We start from the raw sequence: 19,671 nt of genomic DNA, 5'->3' as shown, positions 1-19,671 counted from the left end.
TCGCTTTCAACCCCTTGTACAGTCCATGACCTGATAAATTGAGGCTGTTCTGAGGGCAAAAAGGAAGTGCAATTCAATATTAGGAAGGTGTTCCTTATGTTTTGTACACTGTGTATGTTTTGACCATGATAACTTGCTATCTAGGGTTGAGTGACTTGTCCCAAAAACAATGCTTTTAGTTTGAGATATTTAGTAGCAGCCTATTGCTAGTTAGCTATTCTTAAACTGACTGGAGCTCTATGTTAAGGGTGTCAGTTATATTTTGTATTGTCGTAGCTGACGTCTATACAGTTGAGTCGTCAGCTTACATAGACACACAGGCTTTATTCAAGGTCATTGGAAGGTCATCAGTAAAAACAGAAAATAATAATGGTCTAAGTCGGCTGCCCTGCGGTACACCACACTCAACCGAATTTGCATTAGAGGCTTCCATTATAGAAAACCCTCTGTGTTTTATTAGATAGGTAACTCTCTTCCATGATAAGGCAGAGGATGTAAATCCATAACACCTACATTTCAGAAATAAGTTACGATCAACGATATCTGTGGCACTATGAAAGGCATGGGCATAGGTGTGGCTGAAGGATTCCCAGTGCAGCACCATGGACAGAGCCACCCACATCAGCACAGGAGAGAGGTGTGCTCACTTCAGCACCATGGACAGCGGCACTGGCTGCAGCACTGTGGAAGGCTGCACTACCTTCAGCACCAGGCCAACAGAAGACAGTGCTACAGCTCTGCTCACCCAACACAACTGTGCAGGATTACTAATCAGTACACCTGTAAAGCATTCCCTAATCCACTGACTGGCACAAGAGTGCAGGCTGGACCTCACTCAAGTGGAGCAGTTTGGAAGACAGAGTGCCTACTCGCCCACACCGCCGCAAGAGACTACAGGTGGCCGCTGTCTTTAACCATCCTCTTGCCTGAACGCTTGTAGACTAGAATGCCAGAGACACTGAAAGCATCTGAAACATGCTGTTTTGTTGTGTGTTTACACATTGCCAGCTTGTGTAATCGGGCAAACCCCACTCTTCCTGACAATATCAAAAGCTGTACTTTTGACAACCATTGACAACCATTGATTAAAAAAATGGAATCTTGTTGATTTATGACTAAACAATTTAGCCTAAACTTAACAAAAAACAAGTTTTTATTGAGAAAAAAAAACGCAGTACCAATCCCAAAACTGCAGTGCAAAAACCATATAAACACATAGAAAAATGTACATCACACATAGGGCTGTTGTGGTGACCATATTACTGCCACACCTGCAGTCATGAGTCAAGACCGCAGTAAAATTCCATGTGAAGGTTGAGTCATGGTAATCTCCTTTTATGTACTCTGGACATAACACTACCATCAGGTCACTAATGGCCTGGTACTCAGAGCTCTAGTGTCCCTCTAACCACTCTGACATCAATGCAAATGCAATCGAAAAACACATCAAACACATCAAAACAGTAGGCCTATAGTACTTTAAAACTCACCTCACTGTGATGATCAATTTGAAGAAAGAAGTTCAACAGCAGGTTGAAACAGTAAGTGGTTGTTGTGGATGTTGTTTCAAAGCCTAACACAACAAAATGGACAGTGATTTCATTTAATACACCCATACATATTTTAGAGCTTCTGCATTTGCATAGGCTTATGAGCCCAAACCCGAAAAAAAGAAACCTGAATTAAAATTACGATTCGTTGCGAAAACATGTTATTATCGATGTTCCCGAACAGATTTCACTTGGTTTCCCAAATTAAGCACTGGGTAGCTGCAGGACCAGGGTTGGAGAGCCCATGGCATAAAGCGTTTGGGCGGAATATCACCTAATGGGGCAGTGAGAGCATGCTTCTCAAACAGTGGTTGATGCATGGAGTGAAATAAGAGTAATATTTATTTCTCAGCTGCTCATATTAAGCACATTCTCTGCTATAAAACCGAAGTAGATTACAAAACGGACTGGCAAGAAAGCGCGTGGCCTTCATTCGCTATTCCAGTGCATACAGATGACATCTACTTTTACCCCTGCTCCTCTTTCTGTCCATTTGATAACGGGCCATTCTAAATTCAAAAGTAATTTTACATAGTAAAGACCTGTTGTTTCAAAAGATCACTTTCACGCTCAACATAGTCACTTCATATGCGCAGTCGCTCTGTAATGTGAAAAATATATTTCTATTTTATTCTGCTAAGTTCAATTATATTCTTATTACTATAAAATCATAAAATAATGGCACAGGATTTCTAAGCATATCTTGTCATCTAAATGAACAAGCCTACAGCCTACGGCACGGAGCAAAGCCAGATAACATAAGTTACAGTAGGTCAACTGATATTCTGAAATACCTTTTCTTTTGACCTGACTAAAATAAATAATGGATTTATTCTGATGGTGTATAGTAAATTGACTTAGACTTTTTAAAATGTTGATGTTCCAAAGGCACGCCTGGAGATGTTAATTAATGGTCAATTACCAGTGGGACAGGCAGTCTTTTGCATTACAATAACCATCTGACAAAATATTATGACTGTCACAGCTCTAATCACACACCATTCAATTTCACTTGATTTGTACAACCATAAAAGCTTCAAGGATTGTGATATGTAATAACTGTCAGTCATTGATATCGATGAGCACATCTTAAAACCTGGTGTAAGTAGCTTGTGAACACAACAGTTTATTACTATCCCGGACTGAGTCTGAGAGAAACTACAGTGTATTCAGAATGTATTCAGACCCCTTTACTTTTTTGACATTTTGTTAGGTCACCTCCTTATTCTAAAATGGATGAAATCGTTTTTTCCCCTCATCAATCTACACAAAACACCCTATAATGACAAAGAAAAAAGTTACTTTCTTATTTATTTTGCAAGTGTATTATAAATAAAAAACAGAAGTACCATATTTACATAAGTATTCAGACCCTTTGCTATGAGACTAGGAATTTAGCTCAGGTTCATCCTGTTTCCATTGATCATCCTTGAGATGTTTCTACAACTTGGAGTCCACCTGTGGTAAATTCAATTGATTTGACATGATTTGGAAAGGCAAACACCTGTCTATATAAGGTCCCACAGTTGACAGTGCATGTCAGAGCAAAAACCAAGCCATGATGTCAAAGGAATTGTCTGTAGAGCTCCGAGACAGGATTGTGTCGAGGCACAGATCTGGGGAAGGGTACCAACACATTTCTGCAGCACTGAAGGTCCCCAAGAACACAGTGGCCTCCATCATTCTTAAATGGAAGAAGTTTGGAAGCACCAAGTCTCTTCCTAGAGATAGTCGCCCGGCCAAACTGAGCAATCGGGGAAGAAGGGCCTTAGTTAGGGAGGTGACCAAGAACCCGATGGTCACTCTGACAGAGCTCTAGAGTTCCTCTGTGGAGATGGTTGTCCTTTTGGAAGGTTCTCCCATCTCTGCAGCACTTCACCAATCAGGCCTTTATGGTAGAGCGGCCAGACAGAAGCCACTCCTCAGTAAAAAGGAACATGACAGCCCGCTTGGAGTTTGCCAAAAGACACCTAAAGGACTCTGACCATGAGAAACAAGATTCTCTGGTCTGATGAAACCAAGATTGAACGCTTTGGCCTGAATGCCAATCGTCACGTCTGGAGGAAACCTGGCACCATCCCTACGGTGAAGCATGGTGGTGGCAGCATCATGCTGTGGGGGTGTTTTACAGTGGCAGGGAATGGGAGACTAGTGAAGATCGAGGGAAAGATGAACAGACCAAAGTACAGAGACCTCAGACTAGGGCGAATGTTCACCTTTCAACAGGACAACGACCCTAAGCATACACTCAAGAGCGGCTTCGGGACAAGACTCTCAATGTTCTTGAGTGGCCCAGCCAGAGCCTGGTCTTGAACCCAATTGAACATCTCTGGAGAGACCTGAAAATAGCTGTGCAGCACGCTCCCCATCCAACCTGACAGAACTTGAGAGGATCTGCAGAGAAGAATGGGAGAAACTCCCCAAATACAGGTGTGCCAAGCTTGTAGCGTCATACCCAAGAAGACTCGAGGCTGTAATCGCTGACAAAGGTGCTTCAAAAAAGTACTGAGTTAAAGGTCTGAATACTTATGTAAATGTGATATTTCAGTTTTGTATTTGGAAAAACCTGTTTTTGCTTTGTCATTATGGGGTAGTGTGTGTAGATTGATGGGGAAAAATACAATTGAATCAATTTTAGAATAAGGCTATATAACGTAACAAAATGTGGAAAAAGTCAAGGGGTCTGAATACTTTACGAATGCACTGTACACCCGAAGCTGAGGATGTCTAGAGGTGAATATCTGTGCTGTTGATATTTTGTGCTGGGGTGGTTTGGAGGGACCAAAGGGGAGAGGGGGAAAGACCGGAAAGGAACACATGGAGTATGGGTGGAATAGAAAGGTTTGGGTCACTTTAGTGTCCCACACTTGTGAGGGTGTATGGGCACAAGGTTGTAGGGGTAAATGGGACAGGGGTTCGGGGTCAGAGGTTATTTCTTGGGATGGCAGAACCAAAGTGGTGACCCCTGTACTTAGTCCCTACATAAGGATGGGAAGGGTCAAAGGTTAGAAGTCAGAGGTCATTTCTTAGGACTGTAGTGCAGCGGTGACCCCTGTACGTATGTGAGTATAGCGTTCTGGAGGAAGCTAGCTCTCTGAGCCTCGTCCTCTCTCATCCTCTGGATCTCTGCCTCTCTCAGTCGCAGCTTCTCAAACAGAGATGATATCTCACTCTCCTTGTCCAGGATGGCCTCTCTGTGGTTACTGGCCAGCACTGTGGTAGACAAGACACATACACAGAACAAATACGGGTTGCTTCAAGTGTGTCAACAAATTATGTAAACTGTAAAACAGAGAGGGAGGACAGGTGAGAGGCGAGGGAGAAAGGGTGAGATGGGCCTTATGTAGAAAAGAGGACAGAGGTAGGATGAAGAGAGGAGATGGGAGAGAGAGTGTCTGACAGGGAGAGGAGGAGAATGTGCATACCTTTCATCTCTCTCTCAAGAGCAGCTATCTTCTCCTTCAGTCCTCCCTGTGCGGTCCTCTCAGCCTGCAGGTGTCCCATCTGCTCCTGTAGCTCCACCCTGACCCGACTCACCTCCGCAACCTTCTCCTGGTCCTTACCAGACAACTCCTGGAGGGGGGGGGGGGGGGGGACAAATTCTCTACATTAATTACACCAAAGCGCAAATATTATCATCCCAGTAAACATACAACTCCCACACGACGTTGTCTCTGCCCTTACTCATATGAACATCATTCAGTGCTGAGAATTCACCAACCTGATTATATCAATCAGTAGAAATCAGTTATAAGCATCAAATTGTCCCAGACAAATGTAAGACAACTACACTGTACTTGATCTAGGTATTGTTTCAGTGTGTATAGTTGGTTGTTTTGTGCCAGTGGTCTCTCTGACACATTCCCAATCTGACCTGCTGCAGCTCCTCTATCCTGCGTCGTAGTCCGTCTGTCTCGATGCTCTGCTGTCCGCTACGAGCCTGCAGCTCAGCTATGGTCTGTTTCTGCTGGGAACAGTGGCTCTGGGACTCATCACGGGACTGACGCAACCCACGCAGCTTCTCCTCTAACCCACTCACACGCTGCTGCTGCTCAGACAGAGGAGGGGAGAGAGAAGAAAGAGTTGAATCCTCACATTGTTACTGCTTTTCCAAATGTCAGGCACACACACTGATACACAGAGACCCGGACAAACAAACACAGTTTGTAACCTATTACATTGAGTTGTTCTACAACAGGTGTATAAAGTACCTCCTCCAGGCGAACCTGTACCCGCACCTTCCCCAGTTCCTCCTCTGCCTGGGCTCTCTCTGTAACACAGGCTGCCTTGGCCCTGCTCAACTCCTACAAGACAGTTCAGGACAGAGAGACACAGTTACACCTCCGTACTGTCATCTATAGGGATCTTGTGTCACATAATGTTCATTGGAATTTAATTGTGATTTACTGAAGGCAATACATTATCAAAAATATCCAATATAAAGAGCTGACCTCCTCCAGCTGTATCCGCTGTCCCTCCAGTTTGAGGATCCGGTCCTGTAGAGCCCTCTCACTCTCGTCAAGGTGACGATTCACATGGTCCACCTACACGCACACAAACCCACAATGTACACTCAATAGAGGGAAAAAGAGAGAGTCTGTTGTATATTTAGTGAGAGACATGGTCAGACAGCAGGTTGTCTTCTCTACCTCTTTCTGTCGAAGGTTATCCATGTCCTCCAGAGACTGTTTAGATCTCTTCTTCTCCATCTCCAAACGCTCTGAGGGGGAGAAAAGAGATTGAGTATACTCTGTGTGTGTGTGTGTGTGTGTGTGTGTGTGTGTGTGTGTGTGTGTGTGTGTGTGTGTGTGTGTGTGTGTGTGTGTGTGTGTGTGTGTGTGTGTACCTTCTGCCTGTGCTAGCCGTAGCTTTAGCTCTGCTGTGCTGTTGGTGAGCTCCTGCTTCAGCTCAAAAATCTGGTCCTGCTGAGACTTACACCTGCTCTCCATCTTCTCCAACTAAACACACACACAGATAAAGAGAGACTGACTCCATAAACAGCTTAGGTACTGCATCAAAAACACGAACATTATATTCATACACATAAGCGCCCACACAACTTCATACCTTATTCTTGAGCTGTACGTTTGTCTCTGACATGCTGTTCATCTCTCTGAGAAGCTTCCCTTCCCTCAGAGCACTGTCCTGCAGAACCAAAACACACACGCCACAACGTTAAGCTCACATACATCTTAACCAGACCATCTGTACGTCAGTCCCCCCTCCCGAGTACCTTCCCGAGTACCTTCCCTCCATTCATACCTCTTGTTCCTTCTTCCTCTCCCTGCTCTGTCGTTCTCTCTGCTCGTCTTTCTCAGTCTTCACTCTGGTCAGCAGCTCTCCCAGGTTGTGGTTCTTCTGTTCCGACATGGCCAGTGCTGCCTCCGTCATCTGGAATCTAGACACACAGAATGGTCAGGTGTGTGTCTGTGAGAGTGTGTGTGTGCGTGTGTCTATGTGGCTGAAACATCTGGTTATGACAGTGTTATGTAGGCCTTATTACAGACAGCTCAAGTGAACTGTTACCATCCGTTCCATTTATACAATATGAGCAAGAGGACAAGTACATTAGTGTCTAGTTTGAGAAACAGACGCCTCACAAGTCCTCAACTTGCTCAGTTGTGCACCAGGGCCTCCCATTCCTCTTTCTATTCTGGTTAGAGACAGTTTGCGCTGTCTGTGAAGGGAGTGGTACACAGCGTTGTACGAAATCTTTAGTTTCTTGGCAATTTCTCGCATGGAATAGCCTTCATTTCTCAGAACAAGAATAGACTGACGAGTTTCAGAAGAAAGTTCTTTGTTTCTGGCCATTTTGAGCCTGTAATCGAACCCACAAATGCTAATGCTCCAGATACTCAACTAGTCTAAAGGCCAGTTTTATTGCTTCTTTAATCAGAACAACAGTTTTCAGCTTTGCTAACATAATTGCAAAAAGGGTTTCTAATGATCAATTAGCCTTTTATAATGATAAACTTGGATTAGCTAACACAGCGTGCCATTGGAACACAGGAGTGATGGTTGCTGATAATGGGCCTCTGTACGCCTATGTAGATATTCAATTAAAAATCAGCTGTTTCCAGCTACAATAGTCATTTACAACATGAACAATGTCTAAACTGTATTTCTGATACATTTTATGTTATTTTAATGGACAAAAAATGTGCTTTTCTTTCTAAAACAAGGACATTTCTAAGTGACCCCAAACTTTTGAACAGTAGTGTATATCTAAGACAGAGTGGAAGCCACCCTCAACAGGGTTTATCCAGAGGTACAGTAGTACCTGTGTCATGTATGAATGAGCCCTGAGGGAGAGGGGACTGAAGTGGGTCATCATGTATATATATAGCCCCCTGCCAGGGTCCTCTACCTGAGAACCAAAAATAGCTGTCTTTGTAAGTGCCTGATTAAAAATTCAACATGGGTTTCTTCTAGTCACAGCGTCAGTATCTCATTAAGATAAGGAGATGTGGTGATGAGATTTAAAACAAGATATGGAAGGTGAGGAACTTCCACCTAAGACTCATATTAGTTAAATTCTCATATATTTACATGTGGCTCAAACATCTTCTAATCATTGTAGATCTGAACATAGACAGTAGGAAGTACCAGTAACGCACTCAGTACGGAAATGATTTGATGAAGCGGATGCTAAACTACAGGACTGTTTTGCTAGCACAGACTGGAATATGGTCCAGGATTCATCCGATGGCATTGAGGAGTTTACCACATCAGTCATCGGCTTCATTAATAAGTGCATCAACGATGTCGTCCCCACAGTAACGAGTACGTACATACCCCAACCAGAAGCCATGGATTACAGGCAACATCTGCACTGAGCTAAAGGCAAGAGCTGCTTCTTTCAAGGAGCGGGACACTATACCGGACGCTTATAAGAAATTCCACTACGCCCCCCAACGAGCTATCAAACAAATGCAAAGTGTCTTGCTACACCGGCTCCGACGCTGGTTGGATGTGGCAGGTCTTGCAAACCATCACGGTTTACAAAGGGAAGCCCAGCCGCGAGCTGCCCCGTGATGCAAGCCTACCAGACAAGCTAAATACCATCTATGCTCACTTTGAGGCAAGCAACACTGAACCATGCATGAGAGCACCAGCTGTTCCGGACGACTGTGTGAGTAAGACCTTTAAACAGCTAAACATTCACAGAGCCGCAGGGCCAGACGGATTACCAGGACATGTACTCAGAGCATGCGCTGACCAGCTGGCAAGTCTCTTCACTGACATTTTCAAACTCTCCCTGACCCAGTATGTAATACCTACATGTTTCAAACAGACCACCATATTCCCTGTGCCCAAGAACGCCAAGGTAACCTGTCTAAATGACTATCGCACCGTAGCACTTACATCTGTGCGAATGAAATGCTTTGAAAGGCTGGTCATGGCTCACATCAACACCATAATCCTAAACACCCTGGAGCCACTCCAATTCACATACCACCCCAAAAGATCCACAGATGACGCAATCTCTATTGCACTCCACACTGCCCTTCCCCATCTGGACAAAAAGAAAACCTGTGAGAGAATACTGTTCAATAACTACAGTTCAGCGTTCAACACCATAGTGCCATCCAAGCTCATCACTAAGCTAAAGATCCTGCGACTGAACACCTCCCTCTGCAACTGGATCCTGGACTTCCTGACGGGCCACCTCCAGGTGGTAAAGGTAGGCAACAACACATCCACCACGCTGACCCTCAACACGAGGGCACCTCAGGGGTGCGTGCTTAGTCTCCTCCTCTACTCCCTGTTCGTCCATGACTGCGTGCCCACGCACGACTGCAACACCATCATTAAGTTTGCAGACGACACGACAGTGGTAGGCCAAATCACCGACGACGATGAAACAGCTTATAGGGAGGAGGTTAGAGACAACAACCTCTCCCTCAACGTCAGCAAGACAAAGGAGCTGATCGTGGACCACAGGAAACGGAGGGCCGAGCACGCCCCCATTTACATCAACAGCTTCAAGTTCCTCTGTGTCCACATCACTAAGGAACTATCATGGTCCAAACACACCAACACAGTCATGAAGAAGGCACGACAATGCCTCTGCTCCCTCTGGAGTCTGAAAAGATTTGACATGGGCCCTCAGATCCTCAAACTTCTACAGCTGCACCACTGAGAGCATCTTGGCTGTATCACCGCTTGGTATGGCAACTGCTTGGCATCCGACCGTAACATGCTGACTACACCGGGCGTGCGCGCATGTTTATTTTGTCCACACACACCAGATGCGACTAGGACACGCAGGTTGAAATTTCAAAACGAACTCTGAATCAACTATATTAATTTGGGACGGGTCGAAAAGCATTGAACATTTATGGTAATTTAGCTAGCTTGCTTGCTGTTAATTTGTCCTGGGATATGAACCTTGTTATTTTACCTCTACTCCGACAATTAATCAACAGATAAAAGGGTAAACCAAGTTTGTTTATAGTAATCTCTCCTCCTTCAGCTTCTTCTTCTGACTTTATATGGTGGTTGGCAACCAAATTTAAGGTGCATTACCACCACCAACTGGCCTGGAGTGTGGACCTCAGTTCATCTTTCAATCACCCACATGGGTATATTCTCCCAAAAAACAATGAGGAGTTGGTAGAGGCGGGACTTGCAGCACGTCAAGTGTCACAAATAGAACCAAGTTCTATTTTAGCACCTGGCTGCGCAGACGCTCGTTGACGAGTGCGAGCAGTGTGGATGCAATGATTGAATAACATGTATGTGGAAATGTATTTTGCAACACTCACGCACGTAACACGAGCGGTGTGGTCAGCATGTAAGGCGTTACAGAGAGTAGTGTGTACAGCCCAGTACATCACTGGGGCTGAGCTCCCTGCCATCCAGGACCTCTATACCAGGTGGTGTCAGAGGAAGGCCCAAAAAATTGTCAAAACTCCAGTTACCCAAGTCATAGACTGTTCTCTCTGCTACCACAAGGCAAGTGGTACCGGAGATCCACGTCTGGGACCGAAAGGCTCCTGGACAGCTTCTACCCCCAAGCCATAAGATTGCTAAACAGTTAATCAAATGGCTACCCGGACTATTTGCATCGAACCACGTTTTCTTGCACTAACTCTCTTGCAATGGCTCTATGCCCTCACTGGACTCTACCCACACTCACACGTACTACACTGACACTCCAACACACACATACGCTCACAGACACGCACGCACGGATATCGACGCCACACACACAGACACTTTCACACACGCTGCTGCTACTCTGTTTATTATCTATCATGATTGCCTAGTCACTACCTCGTACCCCTGCACATTGACTTGGTACCGGTTCTCCTTGTATATAGTCTCGTTATTGTTGTATTACTATTTCTTTCTTTCTTCTTTAAAAAAAAAAAATGTTTCTTACTTTTTAACTGTGCATTGTTGAGAAAGGGCTCATAAGTAAGCATTTCACAGTAAAGTCTACACCTGTTGATGTGACTTGAGGATGAATGTGGAGTTTAAACATGGACTGATGAGGCCTGCTTACTTGGCTGTGAGAGAGTTGACGACAGACTTCCTCTCGTTCAGGGCCTCCTGTAGCTGACCCACATGGATAGATGTGGTCCTGGAGGAGAGGGAAACACAGGGTCATTAATATGTACAGAGCCTTCAGAAAGTATTCATACCCCTTGACTTATTCCACATTTTGTGTTACAGCCTGAATTCAAAATGTATTAAATAGATCTTCACACAATAGCCCATAATGACAAAGTAAAAACCTGTTTTTAGAAATGTTTGCAAATGTATTGAAAATAAAGAACACTCATTTACATAAGTATTCAACCTCTGAGTCAATACATGTCAGAATCACCTTTGGCAGTGATTACAGTTGAGTCTTTCTGGGTAAGTCTCTAAGAGCTTTGCACACCTGGATTGTACAATATTTGCAAATTATTACTTTTTTTATTCTTCAAGCTCTGTCAAGTTGGTTGTTGATGATAGCTAGACAGCCATTTTCAAGTCTTGCAATTGATTTTCAAGCCGATTTAAGTCAAAACTGTAACTAGGCCACTCAGGAACATTCACTGTCCAGTGTATATTTGGCCTTGTGTTTTAGGTTATTGTCCTGCTGAAAAGTGAAAGTCTCCCAGTGTCTCTTGGAAAGCAAACTGAACCAGGTTTTCCTCTAGGATTTTGCCTGTGCTTAGCTCTATTCCGTTTATTTTTATCCTAAAGATTCCCTAGTCCTTGCCAATGACAAGCATACCCATAACATGATGCAGCCACCACCATGCTTGAAAATATGAGTGGTACTCAATGATGTGTTGTGTTTACCCCAAACATAACGCTTTGTGTTCAGGATATAAAGTTGATTTATTTTGGGGCAGTTTTACTTTAGTGCCTTATTGCAAACAGGATGCATGTTTTAGAATATTTGTATTCTGTACAGGCTTCTTCCTGTTCACTCTGTCATTTAGATTAGTATTGTGGAGTAACTACAATGTTGTTGATCCATCCTTTTCTCCTATCACAGCCATTAAACTCTATAACGGTTTTAAAGTCACCATTGGCCTCATAGTGAAACCCCTGAGTGGTTTCCCTCCTCTCCAGCAACTGAGATCCAAAGTGTAATTAATAACTTCACCATGCTCAAAGGGATTTTCAATGTATGCTTATAAAAAAATTATATATATACACATATACATATATACATTTACACACACACACACCAATAGGTTCCATTCTTTGTGAGGCATTGGAAAACCTGCCTGGTCTTTGTGGTTAAATTTGTGTTTGAAATTCACTGCTCGATAGAGAGACCTTACAGATAACTGTATGTGTGGGGTACAGAGATGAGGTTGTCATTCAAAAAAATCATGTTAAACACTATTATTGCAAAGTCCATGCAACTTATTATACGAATTGTTAAGCACATTTTTACTCCTGAACGTATTTAGACTTACCATAACAAAAGGAGTTGAATACTTATTGACTCAAGACATTTCAGCTTTTAGTAAAATATCTAAAAACATAATTCCACTTTGACATTATGGGGTTTTGTACGTACGCCAGTTACACAAAATCTAAATTTAATCAATTTTAAATTCTGTCCATAAAACAACAAAATGTGGAAAAAGTTAAAGGGTGTGAATACTTTCTGAAAGCACTGTATGTCTATATATTGTATATACAGTGCATTTGGAAAGTATTCAGACCCCTTACCTTTTTCCACATTTTGTTAAGTTACAACCTTATTCTAAAATGATTACATTTAAAAAAAAAACTCAATCTACACACCCCATAATGACAAAGCGAAAACAGGTTTTTATAATTACATTGTTTTTTAAACAGAAATACATTATGTAAATAAGTATTCAGACCCTTTGCTCTGAGACTCTAAATTTAGCTCAGATGTATTCTGTTTCCATTGATTGAGATGTTTCTACAACTTAATTGAATTTACCACAGGTGGACTCTGATCGATTGGGCATGATTTGGAAAGGCACACACCTGTCTATATAAAAAGGTCCCACAGTTGACAGCGCATTTCAAAGCAAAAACCAAGCCATGAGCTCCGAGACAGGATTGTGTCGAGGCACAGATCTGGGGAAGGGTACCAACAATTTTCTGCAGCATTGAAAGTTCCCAAGAAAACAGTGGCCTCCACCATTCTTAATGGAAGAAGTTTGGAACTACCAAGACTCTTCCTAGAGCTGGCCACCCGACCAAACTGAGCAATTGGGGGAGAAGGGCCTTGGTCAGGGAGGTGACCAAGAACCCGATGGTCACTCTGACAGAGCTTCAGATTTCCTCTGTGGAGATGGGAGGACCTTTCAGAAGGATAACCATCTCTGCAGCACTCCATCAATCAGGCCTTTATGGTTGTGGCCAGACAGAAGACCCTCTTCAGTAAAAGGCACTTGACATCCCACTTGGAGTTTTCCAAAAGGCACCTAAAGGACTCTCAGACCATGAGAAACAAGATTCTCTGGTCTGATGAAACCAAGATTGAACTCCTTGGCCTGAATGCCAAGCATCACGTCTGGAGGAAACCTGGCACCATTCCTACGGTGAAGCATGGTGGTGGCAGCATCATGCTGTGAGGATGTTTTTCAGCGGCAGGGACTGGCAGACTAGTCAGGATCGAGGGAAAGATGAACGGAGCAAAGTACAGAGAGATCCTTGATGAAAACCTGCTCCAGAGCGCTCAGGACCTCAGACTGGGGCAAAAGTTCACCTTCCAACAGGACAACAACCCTAAGCACACAGCCAAGACATCACAGGAGTGGCTTCAGGACAAGTCTCTGAATTTCATTAAGTGGCCCAGCAAGAGCCCGGACTTCTCTAAACGAACATCTCTAGAGAGACCTGAAAATAGCTGTGCAGCGATGATCCCCATTCAACCTGACAGAGCTTGAGGATCTGCAGAGAAGAATGGGAGAAACTCCCCAAATACAGGTGTGCCAACCTTGTAGCGTCATACCAAGAAGACTCGAGGCCCTAATCTCTGCCAAAGGTGCTTCATCTGAGTAAAAGGGTCTGAATACTTATGTAAATTTAATATTTACATTTTAGTTTTTTAGACATTTTTAAAATGTCTAAAAACATGTTTTTGCTTTGTCATTATAGGGTATTGTGTGTAGATTGATGAGAAAAATAAATAATTTTATCAATTTTAGAATAAGGCTGTAACACAACAAAATGTGGAAAAGGTCAAGGGGTCTGAATACTTTCCGAATGCACTGTAGCTACATGACTTATGTTAGCCTGGGTGCCAATCTGTTTCTGCTTTTAAGCCAAGTTCTCATTGTCTAGCCAGACAAGTCCTGTTGTCAACACAATAACGTTGCTATTGTTATTATTTTTCTTATTATTGTTGATGCAGAAACAGTCAAGGCTAGTCTTATTGTACCACTCACGCTGACCTGGTGCTTCGGCCCATCTCGTCTCTCTGTTTGTCTATGGTCTCCATCAGACTCAGGAACTAAAGGGAGAGAGGGAAAGGCAACATAAATATCTTACATACAGGGCTTCTTGTTCATCTGCACACACATTTCTAAACATAAAATGGTAAATAATAAACCAAGATATAGTATATTATGTGCAGTGCTATTCCCTTGTCCCTCCCCTTACAGTTCTACAAGGAGGAGAACTCCATTTCCCAGCAGCTCCATACCTGGCGTCCCTTCTCCTCCTTGAGGATCTGGATCTCCTTGCTGAGGACTTGGGTTCTGCTGCGGCTCTCTCTCATAGTGGACTGCCTGTCCGAGTTATGATCCATCGCCTGCTCTATGGAGGGAGGAGACGATAGGTGGGGGGTGGTTACTTTAATCAAAAACATTACAATAACAGACGTTCAGCAACACACAAGCTTAGACAGACAGACACACACACAAACAGCTTACCGAGGGCTTTGAGTGTGTCGCTGGGGATGTTGTTTCCAGCCATCTCCAGGTGTGTCAGGGTCCTGTTCTGCTGTAGAGCCTCCAGGAAGGACCGGCCACCCAGCAGACCAATGTTGTTCCACCTCACATCTATACAACCACAACACAGGCACCAGACCAGAGAGAGAACCATGACACCTATGCTGTCTAGGCATCAAATGGTACATTGTTCACGGACCCAGTCTCCCAGAAAAAAATCTAGTTCCAGCCTGTATCCTAGCCACCAAAATGTGATATTTTTGGTTCTGAAGGTATTGAATGGGTGTAAGCAATATGGTGATGACCTTGCTTTCTCATGGGCTCTGGGGACCATATTGCTTACACCTCTCTGGTTCTTTCAGTTGTGAAGACAGTGACACCAAAGGTGTAGGTGCTAGGAGAATAGCTTCTGGGTTGTTTTCAGACAAGGCTTTGGTCTACTCTACAGGGATGTAATGATTCACAATACCCATCAGTCCCGGTTCAAATGTTTAAGACATGAGTGCATCGGTCCGGACCCCAAACCGATCGAAATGTAGCATGCATCAGTCAGGAAATCCATTCAAACATTACGAATCGCCGGTTCACTAAAATGTTTTGGACAAATTACTTTCTTTCTACCTTCCGAAAAACTGCTCATCTTTTGTGACAACTGCATCCTCTTCTTCAGTGTGGAACTAAGCATGTCATTGTGTTAACAGTCATTGATCTACAAGTCATTTTGCATGCCGAACAACCCCAGGCCATATCAGTAGCCTAGTCAAACTACACGCTAATTTCCGTTTATGTGACAAAACAAGCAGTCATTGTGTAGAGAATCATTGTACAATCTAAATGGCTGCGTTTCCATAACCAAAACTATTGTATTTTCAGCTAGTGTACAAAACCAAAAGTAAAAGACTCAAAAATGAAACTAAAGAACGGGAAGCATAGAAATAGTGCGCATACAACCGATCTACTGCTTCTTAGACTAGCTTTCAACGAGAATGACAGATCTACACTGAGTATACAAAATATTAAGAACACCTGCTTTTTCCATGACATTGACTGACCAGGTGAAAGCCATGATCCCTTATTGATGTCACTTGCTAAATCCACTTCAATCATTGTAGATGAAGGGGAGGAGACAGGTTAAATAAGGATTTCTTTTTTAGCCTTGAGACAATTGGGATATGGATTGTGCATGTGTGTCAGAAGGTGAATAGGCAAGACAAAATATTTAAGTGCCTTTGAACGGGGTATGGTAGTAGATGCCAGGCGCACTGGTTTGTGTCAAGAACTGCAACGCTGCTGGGTTTTTCACGCTCAACAGTTTCCAGTGTGTATCAAGAATGGTCCACCACCCAAAGGACATATACAGCTCAGAGGCTCAGCTTATGAGCTCCATCAGCAGCTGATTTTAATTTAGAATGGAAAATGAATGCGTTTATGCAACAAATGTTAGTACATCGAATCGTATCGCATCTAACCGAATCGATTCTTTCCTCTAATCAAATCGCATTGAATCGCTTCAAACTAAAACGTATCGTTCCTGTATCGGTGCCCATGCATCTAGATAGATATTGAATCGTCTTGAAAGAGAAAGATGCACACCCCGACTACTCTAGTTGAATCTTGACTCTAGTGATCTTGGCTGTATTGAGTCATTTCCAATGTGAGGCGCTCCTTTGTGAAGTTTTCCCTACGTACAGATCTAGGATCAGCTTCGTCTACCCCCATCCTAAACTTAACCATTTGTGGGGGAAATGCAAAACTGACCTAAAATCAGCATCTAAAAAGTAACTTCACCCTACACCCACTGACCCAGTTCCTGCAGGGTGCTGTTCCGCTTGAGGGCCAGGCAGAGCTCTGAGGCCCCCTGGTGGTTGATCTGGTTGTTGCGCAGGTCCAGCTGGGTTAGACAGGCGTTGGTGGCCAAACCCTCACAGAACACTGAGAACGCCTCCTCCCACATCCCCAACGCATTCCACTCCAACACCAGCCTGTGTCCAACACAACAACCTTAGCTTGGGTTATGGTTCCCTTAGCAATGCAGTATCGTTGTGTATGCACAACTCATGCTGGTCCCAGAAGAAAATAGAGGGATACTTTTTATTTATTTAAGAATATATATATTTTTAAATGTAATCTTTATTTAACTAGGCAAGTCAGTTAAGAGTTATTATTTCAGTTATAATCCCTCTATTTTCTTCTGTGAGCGTAGGGCGGCACTCAAATTGGCCCAGAGTCGTCCAGGTTTTCTTCTGGGACCAGCATGAGTTGTGCATACACAACGATACTGCATTGCTAAGGGAACCAATGACGGCCTACCCCGGCCAAACCTGGGCCAATTTGAGTGCCGCCCTACGCTCACAGAAGAAAATAGAGGGATTATAACTGAAGTAATCTTAACATACCTGAACGCTTAGCCATGTTTCATAGACATTTCAATAGAAATTTCTACCAAAAAGTTAATTGAATGATCTAGCTTGCTACTAGTTCACTAACCAACTCACCTGCACAGTGTCTTGTTTCTCACCAACAGCTTCCCTAAAGCCTCAGCTCCTGTTGATCTCAAGTTATTTCCCTGACAGCAAATAGAAAATATATGATCAAATTGAAATTTGTCAAGTCAGACTGGCCACCCCAACTCAGACTGGTCAAGTGGTCTGCAGTGTGTTGAGACCTCTGATAGTCCTTACCTTCAGATCCAGGACTTTAACAGTAGTGTTGGCACACAGCCCATTCAGGAGCAGCTTGGCACCTGGACATGACAAAGACAAGTGGCAGTCAGGAGCAAGTGTTATCAAAGCATTGCTATAAAAGTGTTATCTAAGCATTATAACAATGTAACTAAACAGCAGCAACAAAGCAAACAGTTCTAGCTATATAATCTTTGTGCAGCAGTAGCAAAAGCCCTATAGGATTCATAGTACATTCATGGCTCAAATATATACAGTATCACACAGTCAGCACAGTAACAAAAAGACAGAAAGATCCCCACACGACTACCACCCAACAAACACATACCTTCCTCAGTGAGCATGCAGTCACTGAGGGCCAGCTCGGTGAAGAGTGTGTCTTTGTGGAGGACCTTCCCCAGCACGGCACAGGTGTCTACAGACAGGCTGTGTCCCCTCAGGTCCAGCCTGGATCCTGCTGCGACTCCCCTGGTCTCCTGGAGCTGAGCTAGCACTGACTCCTGGGGCTCCACGCCCCCCTCCTTACACAGACGCAGGTAGGTCCGTCTGAAATCCTCCATACTGGGCAGTACACTGTCTCAGAGCTGTTTGGATTCCTTTTGAGCTCCTCTGTCGTTTGTTACTAGTATTCTCCTCCTCGCTTTCAGTCCCTCTGTTCCACTCCAGGTTCTCTGTGCTGCTTCAATCCCTCATCCACCGACACACCCCTTCTTTTCCTCTTCAGTTTTTCTTTGTTCCTTCCCGGACCCTCCGATCCTGCCCAGCACTGTGCTGTCGCCCTGGCCTGATGGAGCTGTGGGGTGAACTGGGAGACAAGTGAGGAAACTCAGCTTAGACTATGTCTGTCTGACATACAAAATAAATTACACATCATTCCTAGGCCCTTTACTCTCCCTCTCTGGGGTTTGGATGTCTTAAAATAATAATAATAATAATAAAATCAGCTCAAGAGCTTTGTAAGATGGTCATTTACATCATTGAGCAACTGGAACTGGCTACAATAATCAACATTGCATAAATTACAGCAAGAACTATGATTAACAAGCTAGCAGCTGGTGCAGAATTGTCAAAGCCTACTTTTGAGCACTACATCAATTAGGATGCATTCAGAGCTAAAAGTGACATCAGGCAGGCAGCAATCATCTCTTTCAGTGATTTTGGCAGATAATGCATGGCTGAAGAAGATGAAGTAAGCCAGTCCACTTCCCAATTAGTGATGATGGCCCTTCAGCAACTGCCACCACTGCTGATTTATCTAGCTAACGTTACCTAGCTATTTCCCTAACTAGCTAGCTATTTAAATAGTAAGACTAAGGTTGCAGCACAGGGTGGTTCACTGTTTATCTGGTTAACCAAAACATTGTTGATGAAAATTGTTGGATGAGTAGTAACACCACCTTATTGTTGTTGACAAATGAGCTTATCCATGGCTGACAGGCTAGCTGTTACAGTAGTACAGTAACGTTAGCTAATCTGTTAACATGAGTAATGGCTAATAGACTAACTGACACTGTTTCTATTAGTAAACAATGAGATTAACGTTAACTAGCTAACTACAGTACTGTAGTTACTGGCAGCTTGTTTAGCTAACTAGCTAACGTTACCTGTTCACCTTCCTGCAATATCTTGCTTCCTAGCTTTAAAAAAACAAAAGTCAAGAGATGAAACGAGAGGAATTTACACTGTAGATCACATCGCTATAAGGTTTTTGCAAAGATCAAACCTTGTTAGTTGTTGTTGACTGGTGCAAGTTTTCAAGTGTGGGTTGAGTTAGCGCGAAGGTAACCAGGAAGTGTAATTCACAACGGATTGATATGTACGTAAGCGCAGTGCATGCTGGTAAGTGTAGTTGTGAGGAGCGCGCGCGATGGAGGAGTCTTGGCGCTCTATTTGGAACATTATAGACTGTCTGTGCTTGCCTTTCATCATGTTTTCTAAAGAAATGACTCAGTTGTTGCTTAGTCGCTCATTTTGTTCAACATCTGTAAACTGAAAGTAATGTTAATGGCGGCACGTAGCCTAGCAGTTAGTGCAGAGAGACAGCAACAGGAG

The 19,671-nt window shown here is 43.6% G+C and overlaps 1 protein-coding gene across 4 annotated transcripts; it reads right to left on the bottom strand.

The window, feature by feature from the left end:
• Window positions 1-1,135: 1,135 nt before the first annotated feature.
• lrrc45 (leucine rich repeat containing 45) lies at window positions 1,136-19,465 on the bottom strand. 4 transcript variants are annotated; one of them, XM_014179765.3, is made up of 19 exons: window positions 19,343-19,419; window positions 19,224-19,256; window positions 17,948-18,424; window positions 17,620-17,681; window positions 17,434-17,504; window positions 16,742-16,920; window positions 14,921-15,049; window positions 14,692-14,804; window positions 14,435-14,499; window positions 11,062-11,139; window positions 6,813-6,948; window positions 6,618-6,695; window positions 6,397-6,508; window positions 6,200-6,270; window positions 6,002-6,094; window positions 5,762-5,854; window positions 5,425-5,598; window positions 4,976-5,123; window positions 1,136-4,763 (listed from the first exon to the last, which is right to left on the bottom strand). In XM_014179765.3, exons 3-19 carry the CDS (start codon window positions 18,177-18,179, stop codon window positions 4,570-4,572), a joined length of 2,028 nt encoding a protein of 675 aa, XP_014035240.1. In that variant the 5' UTR covers window positions 18,180-18,424; window positions 19,224-19,256; window positions 19,343-19,419; the 3' UTR covers window positions 1,136-4,569. The 4 variants fall into 4 exon arrangements, with proteins under 4 accessions (XP_014035240.1, XP_014035238.1, XP_014035241.1 ...); XM_014179763.3 differs by lacking the exon at window positions 19,224-19,256 and having other exon boundaries at window positions 19,343-19,465; XM_014179766.3 differs by lacking the exon at window positions 19,224-19,256 and having other exon boundaries at window positions 14,441-14,499; window positions 19,343-19,465.
• Window positions 19,466-19,671: the final 206 nt, after the last annotated feature.

The sequence above is a fragment of the Salmo salar genome, chromosome 28 (assembly GCF_965601325.2).
Source record: "Salmo salar chromosome 28, fSalSal1, whole genome shotgun sequence".
NCBI lineage: Eukaryota > Metazoa > Chordata > Actinopteri > Salmoniformes > Salmonidae > Salmo > Salmo salar.
This window is presented reverse-complemented; position numbering and strand designations above follow the sequence as displayed.